The 21,747-nt window shown below is 34.9% G+C and overlaps 1 protein-coding gene across 11 annotated transcripts in view; it reads right to left on the bottom strand.

The window, feature by feature from the left end:
* Nucleotides 1-21,747, bottom strand: part of LOC129749892 (lysophosphatidylcholine acyltransferase) — a 79,780-nt gene that overhangs the window by 5,206 nt on the left and 52,827 nt on the right. For 10 of the 11 annotated variants that reach the window (XM_055745016.1, XM_055745058.1, XM_055745050.1 and 7 more), the window contains exons 4-7: nucleotides 13,223-13,440; nucleotides 3,771-4,038; nucleotides 3,446-3,709; nucleotides 3,226-3,379 (exon numbers count right to left, since the gene is read on the bottom strand). In XM_055745016.1, the coding sequence (XP_055600991.1) occupies nucleotides 3,226-3,379; nucleotides 3,446-3,709; nucleotides 3,771-4,038; nucleotides 13,223-13,440 (904 nt within the window). Of the gene's footprint in view, nucleotides 1-3,225; nucleotides 3,380-3,445; nucleotides 3,710-3,770; nucleotides 4,039-4,460; nucleotides 4,667-13,222; nucleotides 13,441-21,747 lie in introns of all 11 variants that reach the window. The other variant, XM_055745086.1, reaches the window with a different exon arrangement.

Raw genomic sequence — 21,747 nt, 5'->3', positions numbered from 1 at the left:
GGAGGAGTGTCGGACACCCCATTATGGAGCACCGACGTCAGTTCTACCCGGAACATTTCATTCAGTGTTTTTCATTACTCCATCACACACAAAATAAACACACACTTTGCTTACGAAATAAAACTCTTTCCATAGTTGTCAGTCACACCGTAAACCGCGTTTATTTCTGTTCCTCGACCGCTGCCTATTTTACCTGCCATAGAGAAGACGCTACTCGGGAACGAGGAGTTGGTTTCCTGTTAAGCCCGCAGGCCTGCAGTGCTGCAAGGACTAATGCAAGAATGCCGCTGAAAGACCGAGTAGGTCAGCTGTTGACAGATCGAACAGATCAGCTCAAGTTTTGGACTGAGCATTTTCTTTTGAACATTTCTTCCGGATCACAAATAGCGATGGCCAACAGAACCCGCAGCAATGTCTTTTCGCTGACATTTGGGATACTGCGACATTCCCGGCCGACTGAATGCAGGGTATCCTTGTAAAAGTCCCGAAGAAAGGAGACCTGACCAAGTGCGGTAAATGGCGTGGCATAACTTTGATCTGTTCAACTCTCAAAGCACTCTGCAAAGTGATCGTGAATAGGATCCAGGAGAAAATCGACGCTACACTCCGACGGCAACAAGCTGGATTTCGATCCGGACGATCAAGTGTGGACCATTACAACGCTACGAATCATACTGGAACAAATCAACGAATTCCAGGACCCTCTTCTACTGGTGTTCGTTGATTTCGAAAAAGCATTTGACCGACTTAACCATGAAAACATCTGAGCGGCTCTAAGGCGACCAGAAGTCCCAGAGAAACTAGTCCATCTCTTTGAAGCACAGTACAAGGCATTTCCGTGCAAGGTTCTGCACGACGGTGTTGTCTGATCCAATCCGTATAGTGAGACAAGGATGTATTTTTTCACCGCTACTTTATCCCATCGTAATGGATGAGATCTTGACTGAACACCGAACCGAGGGTTGCCGTGGAATGCTTCAACAATGGAGAAACTAAACGACCTTGACCACTCAGACGATATTGTTTTGCTCGCCCAAACACAATCGGATATGCAGAGCAAACTCGACGACCTCACCCGAAAGCTCCAAGGCAGCAGGTCTCAAAATCAATGTCGGAAAGACCAAGTCGATAGAAATCAACACAGTAAATCCTTGCAATTTCGATAGGCATCAGGTTGAGATAGTGGAGTGCTTAAACATACAACTACATCGCCGGTGTCATCAGAAGGCGCTAGAAATCGAGATTCGGGAACGTAAGTAGAGATGGATTGGGCACACGCTTCGAAGAGATGAAAACGAGATTTGCAGAGAGGCAGTTCACTGGCATCCAGATGGGCATCGAAGAAGAGGTAGGCCCAGAAGCTCGTGGCGGTGTAGTCTAGCCCCTGAACCTTGGCTGGCAGCAAATGAAGACGTTGGCTCGGGATCGCCAGCAGTGGAGATCTTTTATCTTAGCCCTATGCGTGGGTCAATCGGAGCCGTGCCCTTAGGTAAGTATGTAGCTGTAGTGCCCCACCCCCGGTGTCCTCTGGAGATGTTTCGCGTTATGATTCATAAAATCTCCGAAGAACTCACAGGTAGAAGCCTACCTGGGCTGGGCTGGTAGTTCCACCTCCTCGTGGTCCAGGGTGGAAACGTGTCTGCAAGTCCGGCGTATTGCAGATGTACGGCCAAGAGAATTTTTTTTTAAAAAAGACATACACCGTCTTAGCCGATTTAGGCTTTACAGACTGAATAAATGACGTGGACAATTTAAGATTAACATTTAACACCCAGTACCGAGATGGGAATCGAACCCATGCCATCAGTGGACCAGCGATTTCCGTTTTACCACGCTAACCACTCGACCACCGAGACGTACAAACTATCACTAAACCCAATGAGGTACACTTTTACTAAGGTGGCGCAAAGGAACGCACACTATTGCACGTACGAGAGAAAAAAGAAAAATAAACATAAACAAGCCCTGCGTCGCGACGCGTCGTTGTCAGGGAGCTTCAATTATCCTAGGCAAAATGCGTCGCGGAAATGGTCGGTAGTGACGTCACTTCTGTCATGCTAACCATGTTTACGAAGAAAAAACTTTACTTCTACTTTTGCAACGTTTCTTTCTCATCACCTCTCTTTCCACCACATTGCACTAAACCCACTAGAGGCCATCGACGAGTCTGCCAAACCCGCGCGGAAGAAGTGGTGCACCCGGGTACTTTGGTACCAGGTACTCGGGTGTGAGGGTGAGGGTCCAGCACGCGTTCGGGGGGTCATGGCCCTGAAATGCGGACGTGACCAGAGTGAGAGCGATCGCCAACTCGTTTCGGTGGCTATGGACCCGACTCGCGAAACGAGTAGATGCGCAAAGTGGTGGCCAATGGTGGACCGATCACTTAGGGTCGTCGACAACTCGCTTTATGTTTCTGGACTTCCTGGACTAGATCCACAAAGTTAGTAGTTGCGCTACATGGGGACCTCATTCACATGATGAGATGTCGGGTCCTAACTCGTCAGAGGAGGGGTTGCGAATCGAGTTGTGTTAGAAGGAGGTATTGCTGACAGAGGAGGGAAACCAGTATTGCCTTGGAACGCACTAGCGCGAATTGTCCTCCCACTATTGAAGTATAGTGTGTCAAACAGTTCGAGGTGGGAACAAAGGTCAGTAGCCCCAGGTGGACTTTATGGCGTAGGGGGTACAGTGTTCCTTATCATTGTATCATGAGTCTTCCAATTGCACCCAGAGTTGCAAACTGGGGGGACGCGGTGGCTTGCGCGTTTTGGATTGCAATCCGTTAAAAGGATTTACCACCTGGGTGATCAACTAATAAAAAAAATGGGTCAGTTACTACTGGAAGTTCTGGAAGCCCTGTCAAGGCAGAACGTAGACCAGTGGAGTGTAGGCGATTCCAGGACCTACCACAGAAATGGGAGCGATTCTGCAGTCCGGGCTGGACAAATGACTGGAGGGTGAGCTAGTCCTTCACAGATAGCGATCACTTTGCCAGGTCAGAGCATCTGCGTCGAAGTGTTAAAGTGGGAGCGGGACCTGGAAAACATGTCCACGGAAAATCTGATGAGAGTACCCTGGATGTGAGCTACGCCTTTAATAGCATCAGTTAGACAGCGGTTGCGTCGTCGGCCACCCGATTGAGGATACCGACATTTATTTGTAGGATGGTGACGTGCTACTTCTATAACCGTCAAATTCCAATGTGTAACAACAGTCTGTACAAACCTTGATGAATATCCGGAACAGTTTTTTGGTGGAATCATCGTCGACCGGTATCTGCAGCCTTTCCGCAAATTCTTCGATTTTCAGGTAACTGTTGTCCTCGGTAAACCTATCCGTACTGCTCACCAGTTGCTCCTCAATGTTGATCTTATGCATTCTACAGGTGGGGAAATTAAACACGGTATTAGGGTTAAGATTATTGACACAATTTGAACGGCATTACCCCAAAGTTTTTCGCAGCTTCTCAATGTCCGCACTAAAGGCGGCATATGGCATGTGAATGTTCTTGACGAACGTCATCAGCTTGCAGTCGTCGAAGGTGTAGTCCGAGATCGGTATACCCAGCTCCCGGGCCATCAGATTGCGCACATTCCGGGCGTAAAGCTTCGGATCGTGCTTCTCCTCCTCGCTCGGGTAGTACACCGGCATGAACTCGATCTCGCAGAACGTGTGAAATTGGGTTAGCGTTCGCCAGAGCAGCTGCAAACTGGGAAAAACGGAAGAGGTTAACGGATGTAACGTTAAAAAAACAGTAGGTGAAAACTTACGCATCTGGACCTTCCCAGGTCCAGGTGACGGTGTCGACCTTGTTGGGGTACCGAACCAGAACCGGCTGGATCGGAACGCCAGGGTAGAAGGCGCCCGGCTTGAACTGAATCAACGAGGTCCGATTGGTGCAGGTACCCTCCGGGAAGATCAAGATCTGGGGCCAGTCCTCCTTCGAGTTGGCCCGTTCGATGATCTCCTTGATTGTCGTTTGCCGCGAGTTGGGATCCTCCCGGCACACGTAGATCGGCTGGGCGTAGTCGATCAGCTCTGGGTGGTTACGTTTGGGTTAAAAAACAGAAGGAATGTATCAATAAACGGTAACAGGGCTTTTCGAAATGTCAATGGTATTTCGGGATAGTTACGAGCGGGCAATTTTAGCACAGTACCTACGGAGTTTCTACTTATCCTAGCCTAATTAGTGGCTTTTCTGTTTGTAGTTTTTATTATCTAAAGGAATTTGTGCATTGGGGGAAGTTTGAACTAAGGTACCATAAGGCAGTCCTATAAGTCCCCTTCTATTTAGACTGTTGAAGCACCATTTCGAGGGTCCAATACAGTCTAACTTACAGTGAGTTTTGGCGATCTTAACATAAACTAGTGTCTAGCATCTTACCGCACACCGCTGCTAGCCAGTTGTAACTTCTGTCACGAGTACAGTCACTAAGAAAAATGTCAAAATCCACACTTACTTCCCAGATTGGCGTCGGCGTTCCGCACCAGCGGACTGGTCAGTTCAGTCAGATAGATTATGATGGCATCCAGGAAGGAACTGTGCGGGGACACCACCAGGACCGGAGCCTCGGCCCGGCTGGCCTGCCTGCCCCTTATGGCAATTCCTAGCCCGGCACACGAATACATCGCTACCGCACACTGACTGAGCAGTGGCTTCATGCGTCTGTTTTTGGTTTGGGTAATTGTACAGATCGTCATTACGTTGGTTCCATTCGTCCAAAATACCGGATACCGGAAGGTCCGTCAATGTTGGTCGTCCATTGGTTTTTAGGGTTGATTGATGGTGTGTAGGTGATGTTTTGGTAGATGATTGTGCATGTGTGTGTGTGTGACAGATTCCATGGTTATTTGGAAAGATGAAGGAAGCAGATGGAGAAAAGAGAAAAGAATAAGACATTATAAGAGTAACAAAAGTGTGTGTGATGTTTTGACCTTAGTTCCGGAAAGGAAAAAAAAATTGGACAAGTCGTCTTAAATAGCTTGGAGAGGGCTAAAAATGGAAAGGCAAATCACGTCTCAAAAACAATCATTTCATTCATTCAAAGAAGCGTATATTTTACAGGCAACAGTCTGTGGTTCCATTGCATAACTCAAGACCCGGCGTTGTGTTGACACTGAAGCACCAAAATAGACAGGCGAAATAACCTCGAGGCTCCTTAGAAAGGCCCTATACGTGTTGGTGCTGCTGAGAAGTGCAAAGGTTGCACCTGACAAATGTGGAAAGAAGCTTTAGAAAAAGTAAAGAAAAAAAATCTCCACACAAATCCGGAAGGATGGCTCTCGTCGTGCCTCATACACGGGGACAAATCCTTGCCCCCTTCATATTATGTGATTGTGGAAATGCTTCAACTTGCGGGCTGCTTCTTAGTCAATCGGTAAGGACACACGAAACGTTATAACACATCGCCTTGCCTTTCTTCGAGTATGCTACTACAGAATGTTCTGTCAAGATGGGCCCGCGCGCTCTCTAGAAGGAAGTATTCATGCTTTGATTCTTTTTTTCTACTGTTACCGTTTGCAAGGAAAAATAGCGCAATCATGAGCTGACATTGTAAGGGTTCGCTGCCAAAGACTAGAGGATGTGTGTGAAATAACGATAAAAAGCGCAAAAGAAAAAGTAAAACGAGGTAAGTGAATGCAATGAATATACTTATGACTGAATGTGTAGTTCTTTGGAACAGAAAATCAATCAAATTACAGTTAAAATCAATATCAAACATGATACTTTCTAAAGCTATTTACAGCTCAAATTGAACCCTGTCAACTTGAATGAATAAATCTGATAAAAGTTAATTTTTAAAAAGATTTGAAAACAAATTACTCAATTTTTAGGGTCCTGTTATTGCATTCTAGTCCAGAAGTTCTGTGATACCGATTATGAGATCATTCTTCCGCAGCAATTTACAGCATTTATGAGACATTTGGTTTTGATAATTGAATTGGCTTTTTAACTGATTATTCGTCGATTCGGATTTCTGATTTTGATAACTGAATCTAGTAGTTTTTTCCTGGTCGCGGATCTGTGATTTCTGACCCAATTTGAATCCTGATTTGAGGACGAAGTCAGAACTCATAAAAGTGCGTTTTTTGTACATTTCATTCGTTTTCCAATTTTCAAATTCCGCTTTCCTTTTTTTAATTTTCTACTTATTGATTGAGTTCTTTTTTTAAGATTTTTACTTATTTAACAAAAAAAAAATCAGAAAATTCCTTTTTCAATTTAGAATTTTATTTTCATTTTTTTGTAACTCTAATTTTTTTTTTTGATTTTTTTTTAATTCAATTTTTTTAAGTATTTATACAATAATTTTTTTTTATTTATTTTTGTTTTTTGATTTTTTTTATTAGGTTTTTTTTATTAATTATTTATGTTTTATTGTGTGATTTCCTTTTTTATTTTTCAAATTTTGATATTTTTTTTTTGTTAACTTATAATTTATTTTCTTCTTTTCAATTTTATTCTTTCTATTTTTATTTCTATATTTTTCATTTTTATATTCTATTGTTTTGTAATTCTTCGTTTCTATTTTTTTTTGTTTTTTTTTTTCTAATTTTTAGTTTTAATTTTCCTTTCCAATTTTTTTTTATTTTAATGTTTCCTTATTGTTGAAATATTTATTTGCTTATTTTTTAATTCATTTTTTTTTTGTTTGAATTTGTCTTTTTATTTTTTTTGTCATTTTTTATTTTAAAGTTAGTTGGTTTTCTATTTTTGAAATTTTTTCTTTTGTTTTGTTCAAATATTTTGAATTATTTTTTTTTTCTTTTTGTTATTTTTTATTTTTAATTAAGTTTTTTTAATGTACTAGTTTTTTATATATTTCGCTATTTGTCTTATCCTTTATTTCTGTAGTTTCAATTTCTAAATTATCGCTTTTTTTATTGGGTTTTTTTAATTTTTTATTCTCAATTCATACATTTTCTTTAAATTTCAATTTCTCGATTTAAAATTATGAATTTTAATTTTTTCCATTTTAAATTATATATTTTTTCTCTCTTTTTATCATCTATCAATTTATCAATTAATCAATTCATCAATTCATCAATTTATCAATTTATCAATTTATTAATTTATCAATTTATCAATTTATCAATTTATCAATACATCAATTTATCAATTGATCAATCTATCAATTTATCAATTCATCAATTTATCAATTCATTAATTTATCATTTTATAAATTTTATAATTTATCAAATTATCAATCTCAGATTTTTCAATTTTCTATTGTTTTTTTTTTTTTTTTGAATTTTGCGATTTTTAATAATTTTTATTAACCCGTTTTATTTGATTCTAATGTTTTTTTTATTTCTCAGGTTTTCTAGTTTGATTTGGTATTTTTTATTCTGCTTTCTGATCGTTCGATACGTTTTCTGCTTCCTGCAATCCGGTTTCTGCTTTCTACTTTATAATTTTCGCTGTCAGATTAATACTCCTTTCGGATTTTTGCTTTTTATTCAATTTTTTGTTACATGTTTTTTTTATTTTGTTTCAGTTCTCTATTTTCTTTTTTTCAATGTTTACTGTGTTCTGATCTCCGTTAATTTTTTTGCTGGCTATGTTTTATTTTTCTGACTATGATTAGATTTTTCTTTATTTTCTAATTTTGATTTGATTCGTGATATCAAAATTTGGCATTAGAGTCGCCATAATCTCATGATTATTTCAATTCATTTCAGTTGCTGCTGCTTTTTTGTTTTCTGTTTAGTTTTTTTAGCGTTTCCTTTCTATCAAATAAACATAGGAACGTATGGTACTGTTGTCCACGTTTCTTCCTTCCCTGGTTCCAGTCGTCTCTGCGTCCAATACTGCACAGTGGGCCCGGCCTAGATAAGATGAATAGTGAATGTATTTTTACTATTCACCGGGATGCTGACAAGATCTGGCTGTGTACGTATCATAAGCATAAGCATATAAGCATAGTTTTTTAAGCGTTTCCTTTTTTCCGTTATCTGTCATCATGTAATATCATTTGATTTTTATTTCGTGTTTATAGTTTTTCGGGTTTTCCGCTAATCAGTTTTTTTTATTTTCTTTTTTTCTGTTTTTCTTTATATTTTTTTTGTATTATCATTTTTTTCTTTTCTAAGCACGAGTTTTTTATTTTTTGATTCCTTTTCTTTATTTTTAACATGCTTTCTTTTATTTAGTTTTTTTTATTTTTAACGTTTTTTTTTGTATTCTTGTTTTTTTTCTTGCTTTTTTCTTTTTTTGTTTTTACTTTTTTTCTGGTTTTTTCTCAATATTTTCTGGTTTTCTTTTCTAAATTTTACTGGTTTTTTTCTCAAATTTCCCTTTTTTTTCTTGTTTTATCTTTGTTTTTTCTTGATTTTCTTGTATTTTTTTATTTTCTTTTTTTTTGTTTTTTTTGTATTTCTTGTTTTCTCATTTTTTCTTATTCTTTCATGTTTTTTCTTGTTTTTTTGTATTCTTGGATTCTTGTATTTTTGTATTTTTGTACTCTTGTATTCTTGTATTCTTGTATTCTTGTATTCTTGTATTCTTGTATTCTTGTGTTCTTGTATTCTTGTGTTCTTGTATTCTTGTATTCTTGTGTTCTTGTATTCTTGTATTATTGTATTCTTGTATTCTTGTATTCTTGTGTTCTTGTATTCTTGTGTTCTTGTATTCTTGTATTCTTGTATTCTTGTATTCTTGTATTCTTGTATTCTTGTGTTCTTGTATTCTTGTAATCTTGTATTCTTGTATTCTTGTATTCTTGTATTCTTGTATTCTTGAATTCTTGTGTTCTTGTATTCTTGGATTCTTGTATTCTTATATTCGTGTCTGCGTGTATTCTAGCATTCCTTTTATTCTTGTATTCTAAAATTCTAGTATTCTTGTATCCTTGTATTCTTGTATTCTTGTATTCTTGTATTCTTGTATTCTTGTATTCTTGTTTTCTTGTATTCTTGTATTCTTGTATTCTTGTATTCTAGTATTCTTGTATTCTTGTATTCTTGTATTCTAGTATTCTTGTATTCTTGTATTCTTGTATTCTTGTATTCTTGAACTCTTGTATTCTTGTATTCTTGTATTCTTGGATTCTTGTATTTTTGTATTCTTATACTCTTGTATTCTTGCATTCTTGTTTTCTTGTATTCTTGTATTCTTGTATTCTTGTATTCTTATATTCGTGTCTGCGTGTATTCTAGCATTCCTTTTATTCTTGTATTCTAAAATTCTAGTATTCTTGTATCCTTGTATTCTTGTATTCTTGTATTCTTGTATTCTTGTATTCTTGTATTCTTGTTTTCTTGTATTCTTGTATTCTTGTATTCTTGTATTCTAGTATTCTTGTATTCTTGTATTCTTGTATTCTTGTATTCTTGTATTCTTGTATTCTTGTATTCTTGTATTCTTGTATTCTTGTATTCTTGTATTCTTGTATTCTTGTATTCTTGTATTCTTGTATTCTTGTATTCTTGTATTCTTGTATTCTTGAACTCTTGTATTCTTGTATTCTTGGATTCTTGTATTTTTGTATTCTTATACTCTTGTATTCTTGCATTCTTGTTTTCTTGTATTCTTGCATTCTTGTACTCTCGTATTCTTGTATTCTTGTATTTTTGTATTCTTGGATTCGTGTATTCGTGTCTTCGTGTATTCTTGCATTTCTTTTATTCTTGTATTCTTATATTCTTGTGTTCCTGTATTCTTGCATTTTTGTATTCTTGTTTTCTTGTATTATTGCATTCTTGTATTCTTGGATTCTTGAATTTTTGTATTCTTGTGTTTTTATATTCTTGGATTCTTGTATTTTTGTATTCTTGTATTCTTGTATTCTTGTATTCTTGTATTCTTGTATTCTTGTATTCTTGCATTCTTGTATTCCTGTATCTCGCATTCTTGTACTCTCGTATTCTTGTATTCTTGTATTTTTGTATTCTTGGATTCGTGTATCCGTGTCTTCGTGTATTCTTGCATTTCTTTTATTCTTGGGTTCTTATATTCGTGTATTCTTGTATTTTTGTATTCTTGTATAATTGTATTCTTGCATTCTTGTATTCTTGTATTCTTGTATTCTTGTATTCTTGTACTCTTGTATTCTTGTATTCTTGTCTTATTATATTCTTGGATTCTTGTATTTTTGTATTCTTGTATACTTGTACTCTTGTGTTCGTGTGTTTGTGTATTCTTGATTTTTTTTCATTCTTGTATTCTTGTATTCTTATATTCTTGTATTCTTGTATTCTTGTATTTTTGTATTCTTGTACTTTTGTATTCTTGTATTCTTGTACTCTTGTATTCATGTTCTTGTATTCCTGAATTCTTGCATTCCTGTATTCTTGTATTGTTGTATTCTTGTATTTTTGTATTCTTGTATTCTTGTATTCTTGTGTTCTTGTATTCTTGTATTCTTGTATTCTTGTATTCTTGTATTCTCGTATTCTTGTATTCTTGTATTCTTGTATTCTTGTATTCTTGTATTCTTGTATTCTTGTATTCTTATATTCTTGTATTCTTGTATTCTTGTATTCTTGAACTCTTGTATTCTTGTATTCTTGTATTCTTGGATTTTTGTATTCTTGTATTCTTATACTCTTGTATTCTTGCATTCTTGTTTTCTTGTATTCTTGTATTCTTGCATTCTTGTACTCTCGTATTCTTGTACTCTTGTATTTTTGTATTCTTGGATTCGTGTATTCGTGTCTTCGTGTATTCTTGCATTTCTTTTATTCTTGTATTCTTATATTCTTGTGTTCCTGTATTCTTGCATTTTTGTATTTTTGTATTCTTGTATTCTTGTATTCTTGTATTCTTGGATTCTTGAATTTTTGTATTCTTGTGTTTTTATATTCTTGGATTCTTGTATTTTTGTATTCTTGTATTCTTGTATTCTTGTATTCTTGCATTCTTGTATTCTTGTATCTCGCATTCTTGTACTCTCGTATTCTTGTATTCTTGTATTTTTGTATTCTTGGATTCGTGTATTCGTGTCTTCGTGTATTCTTGTATTCTTGTATTCTTGTATTCTCATGTATTCTTGTATTCTTGTATTCTTGTATTCTTTTATTCTTGTATTCTTGTACTCTTGTGTTCTTGTATTCTTGTATTCTTGTATTCTTGTATTCTTGTATTCTTGTATTTTTGTATTTTTGTATTTTTGTATTCTTGTATTCTTGTATTCTTGTACCTTTGTATTCTTGTATTCTTGTATTCTTGTATTCTTGTATTCTTGTATTCTTGTATTCTTGTATTCTTGTATTTTTGTTTTCTTGTATTCTTGTATTCTTGTATTCTTGTACTCTTGTATTCTTGAATTCTTGTATTCTTGTATTTTCCTTATTTTCATATTCTAATATTCTTGTATTCTTGTATTCTTGTATTCTTGTATTCTAGTATTCTTGTATTCTTGTATTCTTGTATTTTTGTATTCTTGTATTCTTGTATTCCTGTATTCTTGTATTTTTGTATTCTTGTATTCTTGTATTCCTGTATTCTTGTATTCTTGTTTTCTTGTATTCTTGTATTCTTGTATTCTTGTATTCTTGTGTTCTTGTATTCTTGTATTCTTGTATTCTTGTATTCTTGTATTCTTGTATTCTTGTATTCTTGTATTCTTGTATTCTTGTATTCTTGTATTCTTGTATTCTTGTATTCTTGTATTCTTGTATTCTTGTATTCTTGTATTCTTGTATTCTTGTATTCTTGTATTCTTGTATTCTTGTATTCTTGTATTCTTGTATTCTTGTATTCTTGTATTCTTGTATTCTTGTATTCTTGTATTCTTGTATTCTTGTATTCTTGTATTCTTGTATTCCTGTATTCTTGTATTCCTGTATTCTTGTATTAATGTATTCTTGTATTTTTGTATTCTTGTATTGTTGTATTCTTGTATTCTTGTATTGTTATATTGTTGTTTTCTTGTTTGTTTTTTTTTTTTCGTTTTAGTACTCAATTTTGTTTGTTATATTTTCTTATTTTTGTCATTATTTGAACAGTTTTGTTTTATTCTTTCTGTTTTATATCATTTTCTATCTGTATTGAATTTTTTCAGTTTTTTTTAGTTTTTTCTTTTGTTTACGTTTTTCCGTCAGTTGCCTGTTTTTAAAATTTTTGCTCTTTTCTGATTCAGTTTGTTTTATTTTTTCTGTTTTCTTATTAATGCTTTTAAGTGGTTAACTCTAAGTTTTCACATTTTTTTTCTGTTTACTAATTTCGATTTCTGTTTTAATTTTTTCAATAGATAACTGTTCTAATTTGTTTCTGTTCTTCTGCTTTGTTATTAAGGAAGACCTGCGTTTTTCAAAACGTAAGCTGAATGTAGATTTAATATCGAACTTTCAATCAAATTTTAACATTAAACACTAATAGTACGATTATTCCGATATAACATTTTAAAAACTAGTCCAGTACACGTATCCGGTTTAGTCACATTTCATATGAATTAGTCAGTTAGTAAAGTGTTTTGTCGTTATGTAGAGGTAAAAGAATTGACGATTGACAGCTTTAATTTCAAAAGTATGAATTAAAATATTTAATTTTGTATAAAAATGTCACATCAATTCTGCTACCTTTTTCAACGTATATACAGTTAAGCGTCTCACGTCACAACCTGGAACATATACCTACGTATGGCGCCGTTGAAGGCCATCTAAGGCTAGATTATAAAATTTTAAAAAAATAATAAAACCTTAAAATTATCCTTGAGAATAAAAAAAACTATTCCTGCACCTGATTATTTTATTTGACTGTACGACATCCTGTTTTTCTTTAAACTAGACGTGACTATCCTCAATTGCCCGCTCTTCTTCTCTGTCTTTTCGAACTTCAACGAATTTCTTGAATCATTAGGTGGTATGAATAAAAAAATAGCAATTGCTTCGATAGCTTTTACTTTGCTCGAACTTTTGAATGGCAACATTTGAAAGCATTTGCTCAGCTAGATATGAAAAAGCTGAGTAAAACATTTACTTTCAACCTGCTCCGGATTAAAAATATGCATGCCATTCGAAGAAATTGACTAACAAAACTGCTCGAAAATAGCAAAAGCAATTACTAGAGCTTTATTCATATCAGCCATTGGACTTATTTTCGCTCACTAACGCCATCTATTGGTAGTTGGTCAAGGCTAGAGGGCAGTTTGCGTTACGTCAAACATTCAATTTGAAATTCAAAACAATCTGAACAGTGTTGCCAATTTATCAGAAAATGATCGTGACGCGAACTGCCCTCTAGAAACCCCCAAAGATCCCATTCTGGCACGAAACCTACTTCCGAAGAATGGCAACGAGGCCGTCTCGTACTTGGCGACCACGGCCGACGGCCCGAACAGGATCACGCAGATTGAATCGTAGAAGGCGGTGTGAGGGGCCACGCAGATCACCGGAGCTTCCTTCGGGGACGCCCGCTCGCCCTTGAACCGGATGTAGTTGAAGGAACCGAGCACGAAGAGCGTACGCATCACTAGCGCTGTGAACTCGCGGAGCTTTCTACGGGATCGGAGAGAGATACATAGATACGTTGTTGATGGTTGATTGGTTGGGATTGGGTTAAGCCATTTGGGACTGTACTCTATGGCATGAATGATAACAATCTACTATTATCAATGAAGAGAACGTGTGTTGCTACAATGAATGACTAGTGCAAAGCTACAAATGTTGTCGAATTCGTTCACGGAGAGAATCCTTTGAGATTTCACGAAGCCTCAAATCAAACTGTAGGTTTGAAATTCTGTTTAATATCTATAATATTCAACAACGAAAAAATTCAGGCATTATAGAATAAGAGATAGAGCTATGAGCAATAACTAACGAGAGAATGGAAAAACAGCTGTCTAGACCAGAAGATGGATGCAAAATCCCCTGTTTAAAGAGTATTATAAAGTCGAAGGAAAATCTAGTTTACGAAAAATCTACAATTCTAATGAGTCTGATTTCAAAATGAAGAAATGACGATTGTGTTTACATTTTAGTTCTGTAATTAGCTGTAATATGTTAGTTTTATTGATCTTTGAACTAAGACAAGAACTTTTGCAAAAATTTACAAGAAAATCACCGATCTTAAAATACTATACACTGTACAGTATTTAACCAGTAGAATTGTTAAGAAAATTAACATGCATGTTTCAGTACACAATAAAAAGAATTAACAAAGATTCAGTTGACGAAGAAGTATCGAAGAAAAAATCGTCCTAACGTAGAGAAACATCAAACCGGAATTGACCCAAGCCCATAAAAAAAGATCTTAATTTTCCCAATCAAAGGGCTCGTAAAACACTAATCAAAATGTTCATTATCTCCAAACCTATCCATACCATCTATGTCGATGTTACATTTTCATGCTCGGAAAACATCCGGAATCATTGTCTTGATAAGAAACACTGTAGCTATAGTGTTATTCTGTTCCCTATCCTCTACATATCATAGACCATCATCAATCAAAGGTACATTTTTCCTCGGTTCAATAGGAAAGGCCCTGAAAAAAGGCTTTCGTCAATATCCGATTGAATCGCATACATAAAGCAGAAAAACTAAAAGCTTCAATCGGGTAAACAGAAAGTGAAACTGTGCCCTTCGAACAAGTACCAGCCAACCGCGGCACTGAAGTTGGGGTTTACTTATTGTTGCAATGCAATCGTACGAACGTACATTGTTGGTTTGTGGCCTCTTATGTCTGCGGATTACTTATACTGTCCATCAATGATAATTTTTACGTTGTTGAATCTCATCGAAACTCTTATTAACCCTCATCCTTCCCAGAAGTTTTTACCCGTTACAGTACTTGGAGTGTCAATTTGACACTCCTGCATGACTAAAACCAATATGTACATCTCCCTTGTTTCACAAACGATTTATAGTTTTGAAAACCTCGTGATGTAACTCAAATATGTATCTAAGGCAATATTCAGCTGCAATACTTCAGTTTTCCGTTATTCAAAGTTTAAGAAAAAAAATCCGAAAAAACATGCTTCGGAAAAAAGTCTGTAGATCAGCTACGGAATGCTCAAACAAAATCCAGGAATTACTCAACAAAAATCAAGAAATAAAAACTATGTAAAAAATGTTCTCAGAAAAACGCATCAACAGAGTTTAAATCGTTTTTTAGCTTCCAAAAATCTTTCATGATTATTTTTCTAAAACTTGCTCAAAAAATTTCGTTTTGGAAGCATAAATTGAAAAAATTTATACCACAATTTTTTTTGATATGGCAAATAAAGTGAATAAGTACGGAAAACTGGACCGGACTGGACTTTATCCAAAATTTTGTAACAAATATCCGGGCAAACCTAGAGTGACCATCTGCCTCAAGTTGTAATGCTCCTAGGAGAGTAGACTGAGTTGATTATCGGTGATTTTGGATTTTCTCAAATCCTGTAATCTAAAAAGCTTCGTTTCTATACAAAACTCGTCAATGATTTTTGGCAGAATTTTAAAGTAATGTTCACATGAGCAAATTTGAACATTTAGGTATGTATAGAAAAAATGATTATTTTGTTCGGAAAATCAACATAATTTTTATTGAACCGAGCTTCCTAATGCTTTTCGAATTTATAAATTACTAGCTGACCCGGTGTGCTTTGCTACACCTTTCAAAAACAAATGATACTTTCAGAAATTATTCAAATTTTTATTGTTTTGTTGACATTATTTTAAATCAAATTATAACATAATTCAAAAGCAACCGCTATAAAATGAGAGCTGGAGTTTTGAATTGCAATACAAAGATGACTGAAACTAATTTTTTGAATCTTGACCTATAAATTTGTGTTTAAGATCTGATAATTTTAATCTGTTTCTTTAAGCTTTGCCCTGAGCTGGGAGGGTTTCAAATTAATCTTAAGCAAACAATCTTACTTATAAAATATGGTTATTTTTGCTTGATATGTTCTGAATTCATGCTAAGAAACTGAAAAGAAAGCCTCGCTGTCCTTCTCATCACCCCCTGCTGAATGGAGGTCGTGATCTTTAATAATCATACCTCTCATATAATCAAATCCTCTTATATCAACTATAGTTCCATTGGTTGATAAGTTTTCAAGCTTTACAACAAAATTCATATGGAGCCCCCTCCTTTCTTCCCCTTTCTACACTGTAAAGTGTAAGGGTCTATAAAAATCGTAGAAAATATGTCACGTAACTAAAGACTTTTCCATGCCGTATAGACTCCCCAGTTATACTGAAAACTGTAAGGATGACCCCTCCTCCCCCTTTTCATTCACCTCTTCGAAAGAGTGAGGTATACCAAATATTCATCAAATATTCAAGCATTTCTGGTATCCAAATATCGTTCCATGCCAAATTTGGTTCCATTTGCTGTTGTAGTTCTCGAGTTATGCAGCCAAAAATTGTATGAAACTCTCCTCCCTCTTTCCTTCCTTTTCACTGGAAGAAGGAAGAGGTCTCAAACAATCATTATAACATGTCTCGTTCCCAAATACCATTGCATGCCATATTTGGTTCCATTTGCTTCATTAGTTTTTGAGTTATTTAAAAAATTATAAAAAAAGGTCCCCTTCCTCCAATATATGTTTCTACTGCAAAGAGGGGGGGTCTCAAATAATGATAGAAACATTTTACGTATCCAAATATCTTCCCATGCCAAATTTGGTTCCATTCGCTCAATTAGTTTTTGAGTGCTGTTAAAAATTATAAGAGGACTCTTCCCCCCTTTATATCTTCCTTCTGGAAAGAGGGAGGGTTCTCAAATAATCATAGACATATTTTTCGTATCCAAATACCCTCCCATGCCAAATTTGGTTCCATTTGCTTTGTTAGTTTTTGAGTTATGTAAAAAGTTATAAAAGAGGCCCTCTCCCCTTTTCTACTGGAAAGAGGGAGGGGTTTCAAATAATCATTGAAGTATTTTTCGTATCCAAATACCTTCCCATGTAAATTTTATTTCCAATATCTTGATTAGTTTTCGAGATATATGAAAAATTGTAAGGTAGCCTCCCTCCCCCCTTCCTATCTCCCCACTGAGAGGAGGGAGGGATACCTTATATTCATAGGAATATTCCTCGTTCCCAAATACCACTCCATGCCAAACTTGATGCCATTTGCTTGATTGGTTCTGAAGTTATGCAAAAAATTATCTTTTGTTTGAGAGGCCCCTCTCTCCCTTCATGAGAGAGGGAGGGGTCTCAAACCATAATAGAAACCTTCCCCTGCCTCCAATACCCCCATTTGGCAAGTTTTACGCAAATCGCTCCAGTAGTTTTCGAGTCTATAGGGAACAGACAGACAGACTGATAGACAGACAGACAGACAGACAGACAGACAGACAGAAATTCATCTTATATATAAAAATGGAGGCGTTTTCTTTGTAACAACATCACGTATGAATGGTCGGTCGAAATGAAGTGAAATTTGGTATCCGAGGATTTTTTGGGTCAGAGATGGTTTGTATAATAGTTTCGGGAATCTCACTTTTTATTAAAGGGGGGTCCACATACAAAGTTATCTCTTCTTCACATCTTCTTGTATATAAAAATGGAGGCATTTTCTTTGTAACATCACGTATGAATGGTCGGTCGGAATGAAGTGAAATTTGGTATCCGAGGGTTTTTTGGGTCAGAGATGGTTTGTATAATAGTTTCGAGAATCTCACTTTTTATTAAAGGGGGGTCCCCATACAAAGTTATCTCTTCTTCACATCTTCTTTATATAAAAATGGAGGCATTTTCTTTGTAACATCACGTATGAATGGTCGGTCGGAATGAAGTAAAATTGGTATCCGAGGGTTTTTGGAGTCAGAGATGGTTTGTATAATAGTTTAAAGATTCTCACTTTTTATGGAAGAAAAGTTCCCATACAAAATCAACTTTAAATGGGACACAAGTCGTACAATTTAATATTGTTACGATTTTCATAAAAAGCGATTCGCGAGCACGATGAAATAAAGGACATGTAGATGAAATAAAACATTTATTACGATTTATTTATTCTAAGGTAAAACGAAGTTTACCGGGTCAGCTAGTTTTTATATATATAGATTTAAAGAAAATTTTGTCGAAGACTGTAACTTCGTATCTTATTAAAGAAAAAAGTTATCAGCTGTTCAATAGGGTTATGTTGAGGCAATGAAAAATAATCAATTCAATTGACATCACTGCTGGAGCGAGGTATTGCATGGCTGCTTTGAAAGCAATACCTCGCCAGGCACCAGCAGTGATGTCAGTTGAATTGATTGTTTTTCAATGTCAAAAGTCATAGTCTTCAAAAAAATTGTTCAGCGGAAAATTTCTTATAACAAATTTATAAATATGCATAAACACCATTAGCCGGCTAAGTTCTACGAGAGAAAAAAAAATTATGTTGATTTTTCCGAACAAAATAATCAATTTTCCCATACAAACCTAAAAGTTAAAATTTACTGATGTTAACGTTGCTTAAAAATTCTACAAAGAAAACCATGTATGAGTTATAAAACAGAATGAAGCTTTTTAAACCCCAGGTTTTTAGCAATTCCAAAATGACCCGAAATCGACTCAGTCTACTAGGAAAGAGAGTTCTATTAGCCTTTCACTGATCTGAATCCCCTCGAACAGGAATCGAACTCAAGTCTACTGAATACTTCTCCGAAACCTTACCAATAGGCCAAATCGACAGATGAAACAGTTGACTTCATCCAGTTGAATTCGCTGCTAGATTACACAGCTGGATATTATTTAATATTTCTGTAAAAATGAAAAGGATATTTAGGCCATGCAATAAACAGTATTTTTTTATTTACCAGGTGCTAATGAATCTTTATGAAAGCGTTTTTTAAACAGAATTGACGAATTGAACAATTAACCTTTAGGTTAAAAGTTTTGAAGTCCGTATCAATGTAATTCTTCTCTTCTTTTATTCTTTTCTATTTATTTATAGGAGATTTTAACCACTTAGAGGTCATTCATCCTCTAAAATTTTTAATGTTTTTTTTTTTTCATTTGATGTGGCACTAATTTTTCCATAATTTCATATAAAATTAACCTTTTTTGTCCTACTTTATTCCATCATGTCAGCTTCTAGCCTTGTTAACGCTAAAAGCTTTGGATTATCAGGACTATAGTTCTGAAATTTCTTGAGATGTTCAGATTAAAAAATGGAGAAAATTTGTCTGATGATAAAAGTTTTCTTATATTGGTGCATTTGATTAACCTGAATTCAGAGTTTCCTAAAACTCAACGATTGGCCTTATAATTGATTAGAAAAACAACTTATTTGGACAAGAAAAGAAATTAAATACATCATGGTAGTGATAAATTAAAATATTAACCATTCTGAGTATTTAAGTACATAACTTTTCTTTAGAAGATTTAATGATTCAGTAAAATAATATCATTCGGAATCGAATAACAAAACTGCACAGGTTTTAAACCTTCATTTTGAGTCATATTAGTTATCATAGAGAAAAGTTGAATACATTATTTTAGAAATTTTGATTCAATTTAATACTATGTGCATTAGAGTGCCCCAAATGACCCGACTTTTGAAAAAGTTATGTGCTGCAGACTAAAATTGATTCTAGGCCTAGTACAAGATATCATGCCAAATTTGGGCCAGATCGGATCACGGGAAGGGGTCGCTCAACGAGCCTGAAATTTGTATGGGATTTGAGACATTTCGTTCGGGAGAAACATGAAAATCCAGTTTTTCATGGATAACTTTGGTTTGCTTTGGCCGATATGTTTAAAAACGGGTTTTCTTAAAGCGCAAATTATGACAAATATTTTATCCGAAGACTGCAAATCGATTCGAGTTGAAATAAAAAAGTTATTAGGCTTCAAAAATGGGCAAACTTTTTTAAGGGTGGTATTCATCACGGTTTATGCTGCGACGAAATGTTCGAACGCCCCGACGCATTCCCAGACAACCAGAAGTCGTATTTTCTTTTACAGATTACATCGTATAGAATATTATTTATACTCATTTTCGTATATATGCACCTACAATGTGCGGTCCATGCATATTCTTTATCGTATTTAAAAGCATTGCATGATTTTATTACGACAAGAAGAGAGACTCGTATTTATGTACATATGAACTCGACCTTTGTGTACGACAATTCGCAAAAAATCCGTGAAACGACCGATATACGGTGATCAGCCGTGACTGAGAGATTTTTTCGTGCTATGCATAAAATAATTCGAAATAAAAACGTATATAACTGCATTGATTCGTAATAATGTGCATGCAATCGTATACCTTTGCAAATTAATTCGCATGTCTGATTTTCGTTAAACGTATTTGCTGGTAATCGTAAAAGAATACAAAAAAGTTCAATAAAATCGTTTATGATAATGGGACATCGATGATTGGAATCGTATTAAAGAAGGCTTCAAAATGTTGGTCTATTTTTAGATCATCGATGACGTGTTCTACGATTTAAAAGATTTAAGTTATAGAAATATACGATTTGCTTTTGGTTTAATGCCTTTGAAGCAAATCCCCTTGAATTTATATATTCCAGATAGCGTCGAGGAACCATCATGAGCTGCAAATCTTATGGTCAGGGGATCAAGTCCAGGTACTAACAATAACTTCATGAACGTTGAAAAAAATCAGCAATCAGGCAAATAATAAATTTGTACGATATAAACTTGAATTTGACAGCAAAAAACTCATTTTTTTGAAATAATCTTATTTTTATTATTTTTATGGATGAATAAACCAATTGGTTTATTCATCCATAAAAATAGTATGAACAAAAATAATCATCTTATTTTTATTCAACTGACGGAAAATGAGAGCCCTGCACTCAAGTCGCAAAAGACGACCAAATAAGTCGTCAAACTTTCCATATTGTTACGAAAAATGTCGTATATTACAACCTCAATATTCTATATGATGATGTAAATTGTCATAGTATATTCCAAAAAGAATCAGGGCAGTCGTAAATGATGCGCATGACAAGTCGTGCAAATCGTAATTTAATTCAATCCAAATCAAGAATATGTTTGCTAATGTACCTATATGGCCTCCAAAATTATACGTACATATATACTGGTTTTGCTACATTATATACGATATGTTTACACGTATATTTGCATGTATATTTGCATTGCAAATTCGAAATACCCACCAAATGGTTCTCTGGGTTATCAATGATGAATACCACCCTTAAAAAAGTTAGCCCATTTTCGACGCCAAATAACTTTTTTATTCTTATTCAAATCAAATTGCAGTCTTCGGATGAAATATTTGTCATAATTAAGTCTTTAAGGGGGGGGGGGGGGGGTTAGGGTCTAACACTTTCAAAAAATCGATTTTTTTATTTTTTTATTTTCTTATTGTAAAACATTTCAAGAATGTTGTGTCAAATTTTCAAGACAATTGAAGCAAAACTGTAGAAGTTATAGGCATTTATCTCCTGCTATCTAATACTGCAAGAAAGCAAGAGCAGAAACTTCAAACGCGTTTTTCTCGAAAGCACATTTTTAAAGTCCGTGGACATCGTCATTTGAAAACTACTTATCCGGTTCTTTTCAAATTTGGAACATATTTTCTACATATAAAATACCAGACCCCAACGTTTTTCTTTTTTGATTTTTTTTACTTTGGGAAGATTTTACAGGTGAAAAATGGCGGATTTTTAAGTGAAAAATCGTAGTTTTCAATTCAAACAGCCACAAAAATTTCATAAAAATATTTTTAAGTTAAATAAAAACGTTGGGGTCCAGAAAAACATCTATTAAAAATATTTTGCTCTGATTTTTTGACTTCAGATGATTCTGTGCTGAGATACAGTGTCCACCGCAAATTCTGTTTTCTAAAAGGCATCCTCAAAAGTGCTCCGTTACCGGCTCATTTTTA

The sequence above is a fragment of the Uranotaenia lowii genome, chromosome 1 (assembly GCF_029784155.1).
Source record: "Uranotaenia lowii strain MFRU-FL chromosome 1, ASM2978415v1, whole genome shotgun sequence".
Classification (NCBI taxonomy): domain Eukaryota; kingdom Metazoa; phylum Arthropoda; class Insecta; order Diptera; family Culicidae; genus Uranotaenia; species Uranotaenia lowii.
The sequence above is the reverse complement of the archived record's forward strand: the minus strand, read 5'-3'. Positions and strand labels throughout refer to the sequence as shown.